This window comes from Manis javanica, chromosome 11, assembly GCF_040802235.1.
Source record: "Manis javanica isolate MJ-LG chromosome 11, MJ_LKY, whole genome shotgun sequence".
Classification (NCBI taxonomy): domain Eukaryota; kingdom Metazoa; phylum Chordata; class Mammalia; order Pholidota; family Manidae; genus Manis; species Manis javanica.
The window spans coordinates 20,549,933-20,568,976 of record NC_133166.1 but is presented as its reverse complement, the minus strand read 5'-3'; the positions used below and the strand labels follow the sequence as shown (position 1 = coordinate 20,568,976).

The 19,044-nt window shown below is 43.4% G+C and overlaps 2 protein-coding genes across 2 annotated transcripts in view; one reads left to right on the top strand and one right to left on the bottom strand.

The window, feature by feature from the left end:
* POLD3 (DNA polymerase delta 3, accessory subunit) overlaps nt 1-19,044 on the top strand; it is a 158,735-nt gene that overhangs the window by 51,094 nt on the left and 88,597 nt on the right. The window lies entirely within an intron of this gene.
* LIPT2 (lipoyl(octanoyl) transferase 2) lies at nt 6,588-8,641 on the bottom strand. Its single transcript, XM_073216013.1, has 2 exons — nt 8,082-8,641; nt 6,588-7,584 (listed from the first exon to the last, which is right to left on the bottom strand). The coding sequence occupies exons 1-2, from the start codon at nt 8,545-8,547 to the stop codon at nt 7,355-7,357; spliced, it is 696 nt and encodes a 231-aa protein (XP_073072114.1). The 5' UTR covers nt 8,548-8,641; the 3' UTR covers nt 6,588-7,354.

Below are 19,044 nucleotides of genomic sequence, written 5' to 3'. Positions count from 1 at the left end.
CACTGTTGGCTATGAGAGCTTAACCACTCTGAGTTTTAGTTTCCTTATCTGTAGAATGGGGGTTAAATACCTATCATGGTTGTGTAGATTAAAATATTATATATAAAGTGCTTCATGTGGTACCTGGTACATAGCAAGTGCTCCATAAAGAATAACTATTAATTAGGGCATGTGTGGTCATGATCAGGTAATATGGACTTTTGAGTCTCATGGTTTAAACAATAAGGGCCATGAGAATGCAGAAGAAAGTGGGGTCAGTGAGGACTAGCATTTGAAGAAGAGGTGGATGTATCAGTCAGGAATCTTAGTTGTAATAGGCAGGAAACCCAACTCAAACTGTCTTAAGTAGAAAGGGGAATTTATGGGCTCATGTAATTGTAAAGTCCAAAGGCACTGGCTTCAGGCATGGCTGGATCCAGGAGTGCAGGCGATGTCTTCAGGAAGCTGTCTCTTTGCATCTTTAGATCTACTTTTCTTGCATTGCTCCATTCCCAGACAGGATCCTATGTTGTGGTAACAAGATGACTGCCTAGAGTTGCATGTATACAGTCTATCCTGAGAGTAAAATCAGTAGAAAGAGCTTCTTCCCTCTACAACTCTCCTAACAGAAGTCCTAGGTCAGACTCTTACTGTTCCAAAACAGGCCTAGTGCCCAGCCCTGCACCAATCACAGAAGCCAGCAAAAGAAGCTGGTAGGAACATCATTGTTATTCAAACTATATAAACTTGGGTGGGTGATGGGAGTCAAAAGGCACAGACTTCTGGTTATAAAATAAATAAGTCATGAGAGGATATGATATACAGCATGACTACAGTTAGTAATACTATAGTGCATATTTGAAAGTTGCTAAGAGAGAAGATCTTAAAGTTCTCATCACAAGAAAAACAGTTTTGTAACTATGCACAGTGACAGATGTTAACTAGACTTGCTGTGGTTATCATTTTGCAATATATACAAATATCAGATAATCATATTGTATACCTGAAACTAATAGAATGTTATATGTTAATTATAACTCAATAAAATAACAACACTACACTTAAAGTTGGTGGGAGGTGAGAACATGATTCCCTAGGGAAATGTGGATGGTATTATCAGAAGTTGGGCAAATGGTTGTACAGGTTGAAACAATAAGTGTCCTGTACAGCAGTCTTGGAAAACAAATACGACTTAAGTAGACAGAGAGGAGGGAGGAAGTTACCTGAGATTCACAGCCAAGCAAAAGCATGAAAAGGGGAGTATGTGTGCTGTGAGCATGGCTCACCCATTTGGGGCAAAGGGAGCAAGCACGTTCTGTGGCATCCTGGAGAGAAGATCTGTGTCCACATGGGCTTGGGGCCTGAGGAATCACAGGACCTGTATGTCCACTCGCTGGGAGTGTGGAACAGGCTGCCTCTGGCAGGGACAGGCTTCTCATCACTGAGGGTGGGCAAGCAGAGCTTCCTTGTTGGAGTGACTATCAGAGAAGCTTCTCAATGGGCTCTGAGATCCCTTGCATTCCCCAAATCTAAAATTCTATAGTCCAGAAATCAGCTTCTTCCCTATCCTACCCCTTCTTTCTCTTCTAAACTCCTCTCTAAAGAGAATGCTGCATCCTTCTCACTGATCTGTTTATAGGGTGTCTGTAGACCTTCTGGATTCTAATTCTGGCTCCTATAGCAAATGAGGGATCTAGGAGGAACCACTTGTCCTCTCTGGGGCTGTTTCCCCCTCAACACAGGACAGGGAGGCTCTCTGATCTCTGGGGCTCCTGTCAGCTCTGACCTTCTTCAAGCCCTCTGTCAAAGACTCAGCCTGGCCTTCTGAGGAGGGACAGGAAGCACTGTAGTTCTCAGGCCAGCCAGGTGTGTTGGCTCTTCAGGGTCTCAAAAGCACCTTCACTCTTGCTGTCTTGTTCAGTCCTTTCACTTGACCTTGAGGATAGTAGAGTGGAAGTCATAGGGGTGCTGTTTAATGCATGGCCCTTGGAGTCCAGACTTGAGTTTAAACCATGGACCTGCCTTTAAGGAAATAACTTGGGCAAACCTTCATTTGAGCTGGTTTCCTCTTTTCAAAACATGGCCAGTAGTTCAATCTTGTGGGTTTATTTGCTGTGAAGATTAAATCATGTGTGTAGAGTGCTTAGAAGAGCCTTGTGCCCTCCTGGGTTGGGCTGGAGAAGGATGAATGTGGTGGAATTGAGTTGAGCTGAATACCAATGACTCCTCACAAGCACCAGCATTTCAGAGAGCATAGTACACCCTTAGTCTATCCTCTGCCTGCAGATTAGGGCTGTGTGTCAGGGTTCTGGCTTGAAACAGATGGCACTCTGAAACTGGGTAATTTGAAAAGAGTATGGAGGAGGGTTTAGGAAACAGCAAGGAGGGATGCAGTATGCCTGGCCAGCAACGGATGGGAGGGAAACCACCGCTGGGCTGAGAGTGTTGGGAGGAAGGGGTTCCTGGCACTGGAGAGGACAGCCTGCTGGAGCTGTGGCCTTTGGTAGGGACCAACTCACACTGACCCAGTGGCGGGAGAGCTGGGGAAGTAAGTGCCCCTCTCCCTCCATTCCATCCCCTCCCACCCTCGAGTCTTATTTGAAAAAGCAGAAGAGTAATAATAACCTCAAAGTCCTCAATAGGGTACTAGCTAAATAAGTCATGGAAAATCTACTGAATGGAATACTTGATAGCCATGTTTTTAAATGAGGGTGCTTTTTATATCCTGGTCTGAAACAAATCGCCAAAGTGCAGTGCTGTGCTTATAGTATGTTACCATATGAAAAGGAACATATATAGTCTTATATATGCATAAAATACCTCTGAAGTATATAAAAAAGACCTTTACTCTCATTTAGGCCACTAGGAAAGGGAACTGGGTTTACAGGAGAAAAGGACAGAAGCAAGACTCACATTTCATTGCTACCATTTTGTACCTTTTAAATTTTATTCCATGTGCATACATTACCTATAAAAAATCTAAGTCTTAAAGGAAATAAAAACAAACTTAAGACATTGAAAAATATAATTATAAAGATTGTTTAGCAATGTGGGAAAATACTTATAATGTGATGTTTGGTTTAAAAGAGTATACAAAATTTTATCCACATAATTAAAAGTACATACAATACATCTGTGATCATGTACTTGAGACACACTCAAGTGAAAGGGATGTGTTGTTAGGTGGGAGTGCAAGTGCTGTTTTCTTTTAAACTTTGTAGGTATTATAATATGGTATGATAATATGTATGATAAGCTAAAATTTGGTAAAAAGAAAAATCAGATTTAGATTGCAAAAATCTGATTTCCATGGGGTTTCAGAGAAAGGCTGTTTCCACAAAGCGAGATGCCCCTGGTCACACTGCCAGAGCTGGTTGTTTGGCTTCCTGCCAGCCTCACTGGAGGAAGAAGATGCTGAGCCAGTCACTGAGGTTGGTCACGTCCTCATGTTTAGCACTTGTTCACTGGCCCCTGGACAATCCGTTTGTTTATGGGAAAAAGACTCTGCACAAACAAGAAGAGACTTCTGGAGATGGGAAAGCCAGGGTGTTAAATATCTTCCTTCAGATGCTCAGCTTCCTTCCTTGAGGAAGAGCCCCAGTGGGAAACTGGAGGTGGACTCTGTCCAGGCAGGAAGGAGGGCCAGGGACCCGCTGCAGTGGCCTGAGGGATTCCAAGACCCAGCCTCAGCTGAACTTGAGTTTTCTGCTCTGCATCCTCCCAGCTCTGCTGACCCACGGTCCACCTGCTTAGAGGTTTGTCTCTTCCAGGTTGCCTGGCATGCCTGCCCTTCAGAGGCAGCTATAGAAGAGTGGAAAGACCTAGGCTGGAGCTAGAGACTAACTCTGCCCCTTACTGCAAGATCTTAAACAAGTCTTTAAACCTCCCTGAATCTGTTTTCTCATCTATAAAATAACTATCTTGCTGCACTGCTGGAGGAGTGAAATAGATCATCATGTTATCTTGTTCTGGCCCCTGATTACTTCTGTGCAACCACTTCTCAGTCCCCGTAGCCTGTGCCTCACATTCATCAGTTCTCCGCCCTCCTCTTTCCGTCCCTGGGCTCCACAATTTAAACCATCACTTATCACACCCATGCTGCAGTTCCATGTACCCAACTGCCTTGTAGCTCTCTCCTCTGGCGTCTCCCACAAGTATCTCCAACGGATTTATCTCAAACTGAACTCATTATCTTCCTCTCCAGACTTAGTTGTCATCCTGTGTTCTCCACCCCAGGAATAACTCTAGTGTCCACCCAGTTGCTCAAGCCAGAAACCTGGGAATTTTCCTTGACTCTCTTCCAACATTCATGGATAACAGCAGCTGCAGCCATCTTCTACCATGTGGCTTGGGAAACAGAGAAAGCTGGGCTGAAGCAAGATAGAATGAAGCAAACACATCAAGAGGCCTGGCAAAGGATAAGAGAGAAAAGGCTACTGGGTTCCTAAGGGCTACATGCTCTCATTCTGTTCCTGAGCCCAGCACAGCCCCAGCCTTGAATTTTATGAGACCCCCCAATACCTTTTCACATAATGCCCCTGTGTCTTTTTAATTTTTTTGGCTTAAGTTGTTTTGAGTTGGGTTTCTACACTTGCAAATATAAGAGTCCTAATTAATGTAAATATTGGATCAGTCAGAACAGGTTACCTTATGCTGTGGTAATGAACATCCCCCATGTTTCAGTGGCTTAACTCCATCACCTGTCCAGCAGCAGCATGGGGCTCTGCTTATTGCAGTCCTGCAGGAAGGATCCACCCTCTTGAATATTGTTGGTCACTGTTCCAGAGGGAACCAGGAAGGGTCTGACACCAGCTCTTCACTGCTCTAGCTCAGAGGTGCATGTTACCTTCATTCATAACTCATTGACCAGAACAAGTTACCTGGCTCAACTACAAGGGGGGCACCAGGTGTAGTCCTGCCACATGGCTGAAATATTTGGAGGACAATGTTAGTGACTACCAGACATTTCCTGCTGCCTATTCTGTGCCAAGCCTTATGAAACTGAGCCTTGGGAAGGTCAGGTAACTCAGCCACCACACCATGCAGTACGATTCTGTGATCCAAGATGGACAGGCTGCTGAATGAGAGAATGTGCTCATGGGGACTAACACAATACCTGGTACTAAAAATACGTGCTGAGTAAACATTTCTTTCCCAGGCTCTGAAGGCACTCAAGAAGTAGCTATATGGTCTCTTATTAGGGTGGAGGGGTTAGCCAAGCACTAGATGGGTAGCTGTGCTCAGCCTTCCAACCATGAGGATCCAATCCACTTCTCCTGTAATTATTTCCCTTCTTGGCAGTAATACTTCAAGGTAATTATCAACTACTCTCACCCACGATGCTCCTAAAACAGCACTGTTGGCTCCATGGATGGGAAACAAAAGGATTGGGAAAGACGTGGGTAAACTGTGGGTGGACAAACCACCAATCAATTAAGATTGACTGAGTGTCTGTGAGATGTAAAACATATTGTCCTGAGCCCCCAGTCAGTGTGCACAGCAGGAAAAATATATGAGAAAGAGGCTTATACTGGGACCTAGTCCCAGCTTTGTCATTAATTTACAGTGTGGCCTTGAGCAACTTTCTTCCAAAGTCTTGTACAATGAGGGGAAAGGAATGTACCTCTGAAGTCCCTTTCAGCTTGAATATCTAATATACATTATGTCCAGACTCAAAAAACCAAAGCTCAGATGTGGGAGGACTTGCCTTTCTTCCACAGAACCCTGGGAGCTCAAAAAAGACTTTAGATTCCATATTATCTAAAGCTGCACTTTCCCATCTGGTAACCACTAACCACATATGGCTACTGAACATTTGAAGTGTGGCTAGTCCAAAATGAGGTGTGCCATAGTGTAAAATACATACTAAATATCTGGATTTAGTATGAAAAAAAGATAAGCAAGCCACTTTTATATTGACAGTATTTTGGGTCTGTAGGGTTAATAAAATGCCATTACTGTCACATTTCTTTTTACCTTTTAAATGTGGTTACTAAAAAATGTAAAATTTCAATGTGACTCATATTATATTTTTGACAGTGCTTGTATAAGAGGAAACTGAAGCCCGGAGAGGTTAATGACTTACTTACAGAGCCAGCACTGGAACTGGGTCACCTGACCTCTCATTCATGGCTCTTTCCACCCTAACTTCCTGTGGGGGCCAGTCTTGAAGATGGCTAATAATTCTCACCTTTCATCACCTTTTTATCACCCTTGTGTAGTCCCTGCCACACTGAGTGAGGCTCACCTATTGGGAGACACTGAAATGACTATGTGACTTCCTAGGCTGGGTCATAAAAGACTTCATGGCTTCTACCTTGTTTCATTCCGGATTCATTTGCTCTGGGGTAAGCCAGATGCTGAGTCTTGAGAACACTAAAGCAAACCTATGGAGTGGCCCACATGGTGAGGAACTGAGGCTTCCCATCAAAAACCAGTACCAACTGAGCATGTGAGTGAACTGTCTTGCAAGCTGACTCTTCAGCCCCAGTCAAGTCTTCAGATGATAGCTGCCCAACCTGACATCTTGATTATACCTTATAAGCAACCTTGACCTAGAACCTAAGCATCTCCTAAATTCCTGACCCAACAGAATATATATATATATATATATATATATATATATATATATATATAATGTTATTGTTTCAAAGTCATTACATTTTGGGGTGATTTGTTACATACATAGCAATAGATAATACACAGCCTTATAAACTTACAGATCTCGTTTAAGAAAAACTTACTTATCTCTTTGGTGTTTATACAGTGTGAAAAATTATTCTTCTCTTTCCCCCAGCCTCTGGCCTAGCTTCAGTTACCTAACTAAAAACAGCTATCAGGCTTGGGGAATCCAACCCAGGAAGACAGGATCCCATTTTATTCTTTGAGGAGTTCTTTCCTTTCTCCCTTTATTGCAGAAAGCTCCCAGGTCTTTTGAGAATGAAAAAGCACCACAATCACCTCACTTTCATCTGGGCCATCCAGAGATATGATTCCTACAAAATCAAAGGAACTGGAGACCAGGGTCACCCAATTAACTACAGTATTGAGGTGGGAATAAATACTTGAGAAATTACACTATGAGTTTGCCTAAGCTGAAAAAATGGTGTCAATAGTAATGTTAATGCCTTATATTTATACAGCATGTGATAGTTTTCATAATGTTTTCACATCTTCTATATTTGAGGTAGGTAGGGAAGATAAATAAACCAGGATACATATGGAAACAATGGCTCAGACCTTATGATTTGTTCATGGTCTCATGGTGAGCAAATGATAGGGTAAGGTCTAAACTAATCTGGGTTTCAAGTGACTGCAATGCAGGCTTGGTGCTTTCCAAGGCAGGACCTCCTGGTTGTGATAACGCGAACGCCGTTCAGTTGGCGCCATCCTCTGAGATAAGGGTGCACTTGTAGGTCTCCTTAAAGGCCTCAAGGAAAGGTGGTATTATTTCCTCCACAGTGATGTGCCTTTGGAGTTCCTTACTCAGGGAAGTGACGCCTGTTCCCACCAGCCCACAGGGCACAATGTGCTCAAACCACGTGAGGTCCGTAGAACAGTTCAGAGCCAGACCGTGGGACGTGATGTGCCTTCCACAGCGGACTCCTGCAAGACAAGCCAAAGGGTCTCAGAATAGATACTTCCCACCAGGGATTCACATCCCCCTCAGTGTGATCAAGGAAACGGACTAGATCAACTGGCTTTCCAACTTTGTTTTCGACTACCGAAGAGATTGTTCCCACATCAGGGGAGGGCAAAACTGGGGACAGGTGTGTGGCTCCACAGCGCTGCACTTAGGAAGATTCCAGAAAATGTCCTTTAACACAGAGATTCCGATTCAAAGAGTTTGAAAAGTAAGCGCTGTTATTGACCTGATATTGTGATTCAATAGGAAGTAATCTGGCAATTCACGTCTCTTAAAGATGACCACTGAGAGCCCTTCTGAAGGCTCTGAATATATCACTGAAGCGCCTTAAAGAACTTAATCGCAGCGGGTATCAGATTCAAAGCCCGCGCCAAATACACCTCCTCCCGACCCCAGCCTGCGCTCCCTTCCATTGGTCCAGTTCCGCTAGGCCCCGCCCCCGTCCCGCGGCCCTCACCGATCGCGCAGATCTTACGCTCCCCGAGCCAGACGCCGGTGTAGGGCGAGGGCCGCGCGCGGGTGCCATGCAAGCCCTGGAGCTCGCAGAGGCGCACCGCGCACGCCTCCAGCGCCGCCACGTAGGTGCGCAGGCGCAGGCCCAGGCGCCGCAGGTCGAGCACCGGGTGGCAGAGCAGCTGGCCCGGGCCGTGGAAGGTAGCTAGGCCACCGCGGCCTGTGGACCGCACCTCGGCGCCTAGGGCCCGCAGCCGCGCAGCCTCCTCGGGCGTCAGGCCGCCGCGCAGCCCGGCCGTGTACACGGGCCCCGCGGGCTCGCAGAGCAGGAGCGCCCCCGCCTCCGTTCCGGATAGGGCCGCGGTGCCTGGCTTGGCCTGCAGCTGCCGCAGCCAGCGCTCCTGCAGCGCCAGTAGCTCGGCGTACCGCATCCGATTCAGCCATACCAGCTGCACCGCCGGCTGTCTCATCGCGCCGGCCGCGGCGTCCCCGGCCCCGCCCCCTGTCCGGGCCGGAGGGCGTGCCGACAGAGGCGGGGATTCGGGGCACTTCGCGAGCCACCGCTAAGTGCTTGTTACAGGCTCTTGGGAGACTGAGCCCAAGACCCAACAAGGTGTGTCTCTGCCATTCATTTCAACAACTAGTATTTAGGGCCTGATTGCCTTCTGCAGACCCTGCCCTAGGCGTTTGATACAGTGTTGCAGTGTATGGAAAAAAAAAATCTGTCCTGGGAAGTTTACATTCTTAGAGCAGACAATAAGCAAGTCTTAAAGCGTTAAATAGATAAGGCTATTTCACATACTGATAACTGCTATGAAAAGAAAAAGAGTAGGGTAGTGTGTGTCCTGGATAGAGTTCCCCAAGGATACTCTGAGGAGAAGACGTGCAGGTTTACATGTGGGGGCGGGAGGGGTTACTTTCAGGACTATGCCTGTAAAAGAATGATGGAAGCTGAATTAGGCAGAGGGAGACGTTGAACTGGGAAACAGCTTAGAAAAGGCCTCAGCCAATCCCAGAGAATGCCCTTAGCCTGGGATGACCTTTCAGAGTTGTTCCAAACTAAAGAAGGGATCCCAAAATTTATATCCTTGCATTGACCAGTGATAGAGGCTCAATCTGGAGAGGAACTAACTTTTGGCAAGGCTGCTTCCTTCCGTAGAAGGCAATTCCTAGAGAGGAAGTATGAGCCAAGTGCAACCTACTCCCAGAAGCTGGGGCAGTGACTGGCTAGGTCTTGAGGGTGAATCTGGGCCACAGCATCCATTTGTTGTACTGAAGTGCCATTTAAACATACCTGAATTCATTCAATAAACTTTTACGGAGTACTAACTATGTGTTAAGCCCATTGCTAGAGGATACACAAGGCTGTCCCACCCTAATTACTTATGGAACTCAGGTTTTATGTCCTCATCTGTCCTCTGAATCTGTTTTCCAAGCTGCAGCCAGTGATTGTTCAATGAGAAGATTAAAGAAAAAAGTAGAAAAGTATAGAGAATAATGTAACAACTTATTGTTTACCCACCATCCAGCCTTATCAAATTTTAATATTTTACTACTTTTACTCAGGTATTTCTATTTTTAGACACTGGTAACACTGATTGCTCCAATAATTATCTGAAAGACATTTTGTAATATGGACAAAAGTATCCTAAACACGTATTAACAAAATGAATCCAGCAATCTATAAAAGGACTAAATACATCATGATGAAGTAATATTTATTCCAGGAATGCAAGGTTGATTTGACACTCTAAAATCAAACAATGTAATTCACTGTAAAGGAGGAAAAACTTTCAATAGATGCAGAAAAAGCAGTTGGTAAAAATCAACACCTACTCTGACTAAACTCCCAGCAAACTAGGACAAGAAGAGAAATCCCCCAATCTGATGATGGGTATTGCATTCGAACTGGGTTCAGATGAAAAAGAAACCACACAGGTAATATTTTAATTAAATTTTTTATTTTGAGAAAATTGTAGGGAATAATACAGAGATCCTGTGTACCCTTTACCCAGGGTCCTCCAGTGGTAACCCTTGCCATTGTCACAATTAGGATATTGATATTGGTACAGTCAGAATACAGAACATTTCCGTCACCATAAGGATCCCTCATGGTGCTCTCTTATATCTACACCACTGCTTAACTCCTGGTAACCCTTATCTGATATAAATGGAATCATACAATATAGTAAACTTTAAGAATTGGTGTTTTTTTTTTTTACTCAGCATAATTTTATAGAGACTTATCCGGGTTGTTACATGTATCAGTAGTTCATTTATTTTTATTGATTAATAGCATTCCATGATATGGATGTACCACAATTTGTTTAACCATTCACCCACTGAAAAACAACTAGGTTCTTTCCAGTTTTATTCTAAATAAAGCTGCTCCAAACATTTGTGTACAGGTTTTCTATGTGAATATAACTTTTCATTTCTCTGGAATAAATGCCCAGGAGTGCAATTGCTAGGTTATGGTAGGTATGGGTTTAGTTTTTCAAGAAACTGCCAAACTGCTGTCCAGAGTAGCTGTACTAATTACATTCCCATATTTCAGCCATTTGGATAGTGTTTAGTAGTATTTCATTGTCATTTTAATTTGTATTTCCCTAATGACTAATGATATCGAATATCTTCTCATCTGCTTATTTTCTATCTGTATATCTTCTTTAGTGTAATGTCTGTTCATGTGTTTTGCTCATTTTCTAATTAATTCTGCTTTTTACTATTGAGTTTTGAGAATTCTTTATATATTCCAAACTCTAGTCCTTTGTCAGAATTGTAGTATGTAAATAGTCTCTCCCACTTGGTGGCTTGTATTTTCATCCTCTTAATAGGGTCTTTTGCAGATCAAAAGTTTGTAATGGTGGTTAAGTCCAATTTATCCACTTTTCCTTTTATGGATTATGTTTTTGGTCTAAGAAGTCTTTGCCTAACTCTAGATGCTGAAGATTTTCTCCTGTGTTTTTACCCAAGTTTTGAAACTTTAGTAATGATTGTTTCATTTTGTTTTGTCTGTGAATGTCCCATTGCTCCAGCTTCTTTTGTGGAAGGATACATCACCCTCTTGGTTCACTGATGTGTTCATCAACCAGAACGCTCTACTGGGCTTTGGTGTCCAAAGTTTTTGTTGGGGTTTCATTACATAGGATTGACTGATTGAATCATTGGCCACACGATTGAACTCAGTGTCTAGTCCTCTTCTTCTCCATGGAGATCAGACTGGTTCAAAGCCCCAACCCTTTAATCACATGGTTGGTCTTTCTGGTGACCAGCCCCCATCCTGGGCCATCTCATCTCTTCTCAGGAAATCAGATTTATGATCCAAAAAGCTCATGACCACAAAGCTCTCCAATTACTTAGGAAATTCCAAGAGTTTCAAGTCATCCTCCTAGGAATCATGGACACAGGCCAGTCAAATTCTTTATTATATTAGAGATGGGTATTATCATTGCACTTATTTTACAGATAAGTAGATACCTTTCAAAATTACACAGCTAGTAACTAGCAGAACTAGGACTCAAACCTAGATATGTCTGACCATAGTCTTAATACTTTTCTCCCCTATATATATTGTCTGAAAGTAATGTCTTACTATCTACTGAATCAATAAATTACTAATAAAATATACAAAATGATTCTGAAATTTCTAGCTTGGGGGACAGAATGATTAAGGCCTTTCTAAGGTTTTCACTGGTCCTGGGTACATATATTTTGTAGGTCCTATTCCATGTTAAAATATTTCTAGATCTCATATCAAATATTATCTTTTTGTTAAAAATTATTTGAAAGGATTTTAAAACCTTACTTTGAAATCATTTGGGTGTGTCTACTTAAATTATGACAAGATTTGATTTCCTGGCAATCACCGTCCACACACAGAATGTTTGCAAAGTAAGAAAATCAAACTTACAAATTTTTGTAAAATGTAATCAAATGTTTATGAATAACAACTTGTTCTAAGGTCTGCATTGCAACCAGGGGCAGGACTGCCACTTTGCATGATGGCCGGGAGCACCACTCACATAGGCTGCAGTGCGAATGTTCCCCCTGGAGTTTCCAATGCAATATCCCTGGTCAGTGAGCCACAGGAGGAATAAAGAAGAGCCCGCATCCACCGCATAACCAGAAGTGGCAGTGATACTTGTGATACTTGTACTTACTTCTCATTCAGAAGTTAGTCACATAACCACATCTAGCTTTAAGAGCAGTTGGGAAGTGTAATCTTTTGCTGGGTCGTCTTGTGCTTAGTTAAAACTCAGGCAATCTGTTAATAGGTGAAGAAGGATTTATAGTTATATGGCAGTTGCTGTTACAATTAACTTTAACAGTAAAGTTGATACAAATTTACATTGATAGACATTTAATTTTACTTACTGATTTAGATTTTATAGTTTTCTTTCTGTATTTTGGATTCTGTAAAGAAAAAAAAAGGGAGGTGGGTGGTCTTAAACATTTTTCTAGGCCCTTGAAAAGCTTGTCGGCTTCAGACGCTGGCGCTGTGGTTCCTAATGGATACAAGATCTCTGAGGATGTTGAGGCCACCAACCAAGAGAGGGAACCCATGGCAGGTATGCTCTCTCTCGGCCCTGGCCCTCCTAGACAAGAAGGTACCCCCTCCACAGGTGTGTGGCCAGGTTCAGTATGCAATTTGTTGGACTAAGGAGTGTATGCATTCAAACATAAATATAAGGATAAGGTAGGTTGGGGAGTAGTCCAAGCGATGGAGGAGGAGGAAGAAGGAATGGGGAGGGCAGGTGGGTGCAGGGAATAACAACAGAATGAAGCTCAGGGCCAAGAAATTGGGAAGAGAGACAGAATAACATGGACAGACATATACAATAGTAGGTTTCAGAGCAGATTACAAAAGTCATTGTATCAATGGCAGTGCTGTCATTTAAAAATATACATAGTGTTTAGGTAGGTCCAGGTTGTGAAGCAAAAAACGGGGGTTGGATTGCAGGGTGCTTACAGTGTATGAATAAATGCGTAAAAGGTGGGGAAAGTAACTCAAATGACTTGGTTCCTATAGGAAATGAACTCAGTGCTCTAGCCTGAAAAGGTCCTAATGTGAATGGGAAGGAACCTTAGGCTGGAAGGCTCAGGATCTGGGTTCATGTTTGTTGTCTATCATCTATTTATTTGAGAATGTGAGCTCCTTTAGGGTAGGTAACGCATAGTTTGAGCACTGGATTCCCATTTAGCCTGGTAAGTTCCTAGTAAATACTGAAGAATGAATGAATGATTTATCAAATAAATAACTAGCTATGTGTCCTTGAACTGGGATGTTTTACCAAGGGTCTTGACCATAAGAGGAAATAGTGGCCTTCAGGTCCCTAGTAAGCCTAAATTTTCAGGACATGAAGACCAGTATTTGTCTACCATTGCCCTGGGAAGTGTGCATCACACAGCATATGAATCAAATTTAAACTTGACCCTCAAGACTCAGCTCAGAGATTGCCTGCTCTACAGTGCCTTCCTCAACAAACTGTCGGTACCTCTGCCTGGGTTATTGTGAGTTGGGTTCATCACCCTTCTACCCCTAACTTGCCCTGTGACCTGAGGATACAGAGTAAAGCTAGCACATTTTAGTTACCATGTGCCAGGCACTAAATGCTTTAAAATCATCACTGCATTAATTATCTTAACAACCCATGAAGTAGGTACTATTATTTTCCTCATTTCACAGATGAGGAAACCAGGACACAGTGCGTAACTTGCTTACGTTAGGCTGCCAGTAGGATGCAGGGACAGGTGTCAAAATCTGGGTAGTCAGGCTCTAGAATCCTTGCCTTTAACCAGGGTTTAGATACCCCACAGCACAAATCTCATGGTTTGGCACATAGTAGGTGCTCAGGAAAAAGTGTTTCTGAATAAACAAAACCAGTAAGCTGGGAGGCTGAGTGTTAGAAGGGTATACACTTTCCAAGTACCCATCTGCCTACTGAGCCCTAGCTTTTCCCTAGCATGTGGGGTTAGTGTGTTGTTCCATTCATTCATCCATCCATCCATCCATCCATCTATTCATCCATCCATCCATCCATCCAATGAATAGTTACTGTCCTTCCCCACCCCACAGTGAGAGCCAGTGATAAAAAAATGAATTGGCACAGAAACAGACAGACTTGTCCATCAACAATGGCAGTACAGCATGATGTAAACTACATAAAAGAGGGTGCCACTAACTCTGCCCAACTGGAGTCAGGGAGCACTTAGTCTATGGGATGGAAATTCAACTTGGGGTTTGTAAATACTCCCCAGGTTCCTGCCTGACCCCAGTCCATGTAGATGTTGACAGAACAGCCTATCTTGCCAGCTGCTGGCTGCAGTCTTGCCCTGGGGTCTGTAGCTCTGTCTGTGGTCTGAATCCTGGTGTTCTTGGGGCTACCACGCCTCCAGATTGAGCTACACCCCTTTGGGTACTGATTCTAATTGGTGATTCTGATCCTTAAGCACCAGGCCCACAGCCAACCATGGTGTCTCCTGGCCACACCCCATTGGCTCCGTCCCCTCCCCCATCATCAATAGCCATGGGCCCAGCATGTCCCTAGCACATGATAAGATATAGACTGAGGACCTCTGAGTTCCCTGATAAGTAGTATAGTTGACTCTCTCCTCAGCTTCTTAGGAGGCACAGGTAAGACTAAGCAAAGGCCAGAGCAGGCCCTTGAGGGCTCAGCCACGCTTTTGTAGACTCTGCTTGTCGGCATTGTCCTGGCCTTAGAAGTTGTCCAGATCCCTGCCCTCCATGAGGTTCAGGAATGGCAATGGACTTCCTGAGTGTGTACAGGGAAAGAGACTGGACTGGAACTCAGGGCTCCTGATGACCAGCTTGGTGCTTTTTTTTTTTTACACTAGAGGTTCTGAAATACGTTTTTAGTAATGAAAATTTTCCCAATAAAATCTTACAGAGATCCCGTTATTTAAAGCTAAAAGCCTCTGCTGCTTGGCCTCCTCTCCCTGTCTCAACCTGTAAGTCATTTCGTATTTTTTTTTCTCATTAGCTCTCAACAGTGGAAGTTGGTCCAGTGAGATCTTAAGCCCATGCATAAATAGCAGCCACCTCCCTCCAGCCTATTTCCACCTGTCTCAACTTCCACACTACAGCCAGAGACCTTTCAAAAACCCAGACTTGTCTCTGCCACCCTCCAGTTATAAAAACATCTATTCATCTGTTTGGTCAACAATACTGAGTGCTTTCATTGTGGATGATAGGAGGATTGTGATGAACAGCCAGATAGTTCCTGCTTGGTTGGCGGGGGAGATAACAAACCTCGGGGCAATCACACAGTCACTAAACAGAGTGTACTGATCAAGAATAAATTGGGAGGATGGCCCGGCCAGAGAGCCGCAGGGGCCAGTTATCAGAGAGCCTTAAGGGTCACTAAGGTTATTGACCTTTATCTTGAGAGCAATGCGACTTCAGTTGAGTGGTTTTAAGCAAGATAGCAACTCAATGCTATTTATATTTTAAGATCGTGCTGGTTGCTATGTGAAAAGCAGATGAGGAAAGGCATTAGTAGGAGCAGAGAGGCCTGTTAAGAAGAGATTATTGTAGTCCAAGTGAGAGAGCATGGCAGAGGTGGCAGTGGAGATGGAAAGAGGCTGGAGATTTAAGATGTGTTTCAGAGGCAGAATCCACAGGACCCGCTGATGGATTGATTGGATATGTGGGGAGTGAGGAAAAAGGAAGAATCAAGGATGCAGTAACACCCATGGACCTCATGTGTTTTTTTCTCATATACAACAATAGTAGTGTATTATACAGCAGTAATAGTATAACTCCCCTGGATTCCTGGACCAGATTCCAGTGTATGTGTGTGTGTGTGTTGGACGGGGTCTTCCCATGTACAACACCAAACAATTCTTGAACACCAGCAGGGTGTCCAAGAATTCCACTCAATTCTGATGCTATCTGCCTGAAGACACCCCCACATTGTCCAGGTTAGGGCTCCATCCTGCAAAACTGGCCTCCACTCCCCACTCCAGATGCAAGTCGCAAGCCTCAGGCAGGTACCCTTGTTTCTGCCATATTGGCTACAGACTGAAGGTTCCCACAACCTCCCCCTTAGGCTCAATTAATTTGCTGGAGCAGCTTACAGAACTTACAGGAGCTTCTTTCTATCCTGGTGGAGCTTGGGGCCTGGCTTGGTGGCTCATGGGCACGTTCAGGTTCCCCAAGCATAGATGCTGTCTCTGATAGAGAAGCAGGATCCCAGAGAATGATAAGCTCTCCCCAGGGGTTTTGTGAAGGCTTCATTGCATAGTCATGATTAATTAAATTATTGGCCATTGGCTGATTCAGCTTCCAGCCCCTGCCCTTGGGTGGGGGTCCAAAAGTCTCTCAGTAACATGACAAAACACCCATTTCACCTTTAAGACTCTGCAGTGTCTTCAGGAACTGTGGATGAAGACCAAATACGTATTTCTTACAATTCATCATATCCACCTCGGCACTCAGTAGCTGGTGTTCAGCACTGGCACTGTATGGCTTGTACACTAAACATTCCTTATCATGCCTAAACCCATCTGGGCCCCAGGGAAACACTTCATATGTCTGCTTTTACATCCTCAATATAAAAAAAAATGTACCCTTTACATACAATAAAATGCACACATTTAGGTGCATAGTTTGAGGAGACAAACATATCCAGCCATGTAACCAGCACCCCACACAGTCATGGATATAGCCCATTTCCATTACATGGCTGTGTCTGACTGTGGCTCGTCCTCCTGCCCACATCAGAGCTGGACATGGCTCTGCAGTATGGGGAGCATGTGAATGGCAGAAGCTCCAGGGTAAGAGAAGAGATAAACAGATGAACTGGCCCTAAGGAGTCTTTCCTCTCAGATGGCGTAAGTGCATAAGGAGGCATCCCAGAAGAGCAGAGTCCATTTTCTTGCTTCTGTTTGTGTTTCAATTCATGGTCTAGGAGGAACTCAAGAATCTTTGATGTTTGCAACAGTTGCACATAGAAACTAATAAGTATTTTGTAACATTAAACAACTTCTACTACCCTAACATTTGTTTATTTGTAGGTCTGGTCATAGCATATGTGAGACATGATACTGACTCTTCACGGATTTAGATATTACTTTAAGAAATGATGAAAATTACAACACATGTAACCAGTAGTGATTTGCATGATGAAATTAAAATATTTTGGCATATTTTCTTATAATTTATTATGTGTGTTAATTTTTTATAAGTGTAAAGTTTAATATGTAAATAGACTTATGAAATATGTAATTTATTATGTTTCCCCATAACAATATTTGACCATAATATATAAACACTATGGCACATATTTTAATCTAAAATATCGCTATAAAAATTTAATTGACAATTTCAGTTGCTACTAAGTTCTTCCAAAGTGATATTAATAAGCAAAAAATAACTAAAATGTACAATGATTCAACAAAGCTTATTTAATTTTAATTCAACTTAGTGTCCATTAGACAAAATTATTTGAGAGTCTTGCTTATAACATCATAATTTGTGATTTTGCTGAAATGAAAGCAAGAAAGTATTTTATGAAATATATAATCATTTATAAATTATGAATCTTTTTACTCATATTTTACTGTCCATCAGTAGAATACCGCTAAATTCAGTCATCTTTGATAATTTGCCAACTTTCAATCATAAAAGATCATAGTTTTTGAGCAAAAGAAGCCAGACAGAAAAGATTGCAAGGCATAATTCCATTTATGTGAAGTCCTGGAAAAGGCAAAACTAACCTATGGTGATAGAAATTAGATGGGTGGTGCTTGGGGCAGAAGGGAGGGGAAATAAACTGCAAAGAGGTAATATAAGGAAACTTTCTAGGGTAGTGGAAATATTGCATATCCATGATTGACGGGGATGGTAGGTACACACTATACTTGTTAAATCTCCTTAAACTATGCTCTTCAAATGTGTGCATTTTATTGTTTGTAAAAACACCTTAATAAAGTTAAGAAGACATTATTTCTTAATAAATAAGTCATTAATTTAATCTGATATATAACTTTAAAATATTTAGACCTATGATATGTGAACCCCATTGTATTTTTGGTCCGGGCCCCAGGGATAATGCCTCGGTTTCTAGCAGGAGTGCCTGGGCAGACGATGGGGCCTTACTGGGGTGGGGAAAGCAGTCAGATGAGGTTTGGCAGGGGCAGCTGGTGCATTTCAGGACTGCAGTGCTGCTCATGTTCTTTGGGAAAACCACTGGTGCTGTGAGCCCCCTTACCACCCTAGCTGTCTGTACTTTCCCCTGGCACCATCAGATCCTCCCACTATCCTGCATCTACAGGGTTAATACTGGGCCCAGCAGTGGGCCTTTGGGACCCGGATCCCAAATCCTGGGCACTTGTTGGTGCCTGTGCCCTAAATATTTTTGATATCATTGCCGTGGGATTGGGTGAGGAAGCATGTAAGTCAGGGTTCATTTTGGGAAGCATAAAGTTAGAGATGACTATAAGACATCTAAATGGAAATGTCAACACAATATTGTATAAATGGATAGAAATTAAGAGGAGAAGGTCTGGGCTGGAAATGGCAGATTGTTGCCGCCCCCATTGCAGACAGAATTGAGTCCAGACTTCCTTAGGTTTATCATGCAGTGCCCACCTATCTTTCCAGCTCTATCCACTACCACCTCCCTGCCAGGCCCCCTGTCATTTTGCTGCTTTCTGATCACTCTGTGTTCTAGGACATGCTAGGCCTTCTGCCTGGAATGCCCTACCATGCCTTTTCTACTGGCCACCCTCCTCCTCATGCTTCAGGCTCAGCTCACCTGTCCTCCTGTCTCCTGCCTCCAGTTCTGCCTTCTGCCCTCCATGTAGAAGAGAGGACCCTTTCTGGCACCCTTCTGTTTAGATACCTGCCTCTTACACTAAGTTGTCAGCTCTTTCCATTTCAGGAGAGGGTCTGGTGGCTCTCTGGTGGTTTATCTGGCAGAGACACTGATAAAGAGCAATTT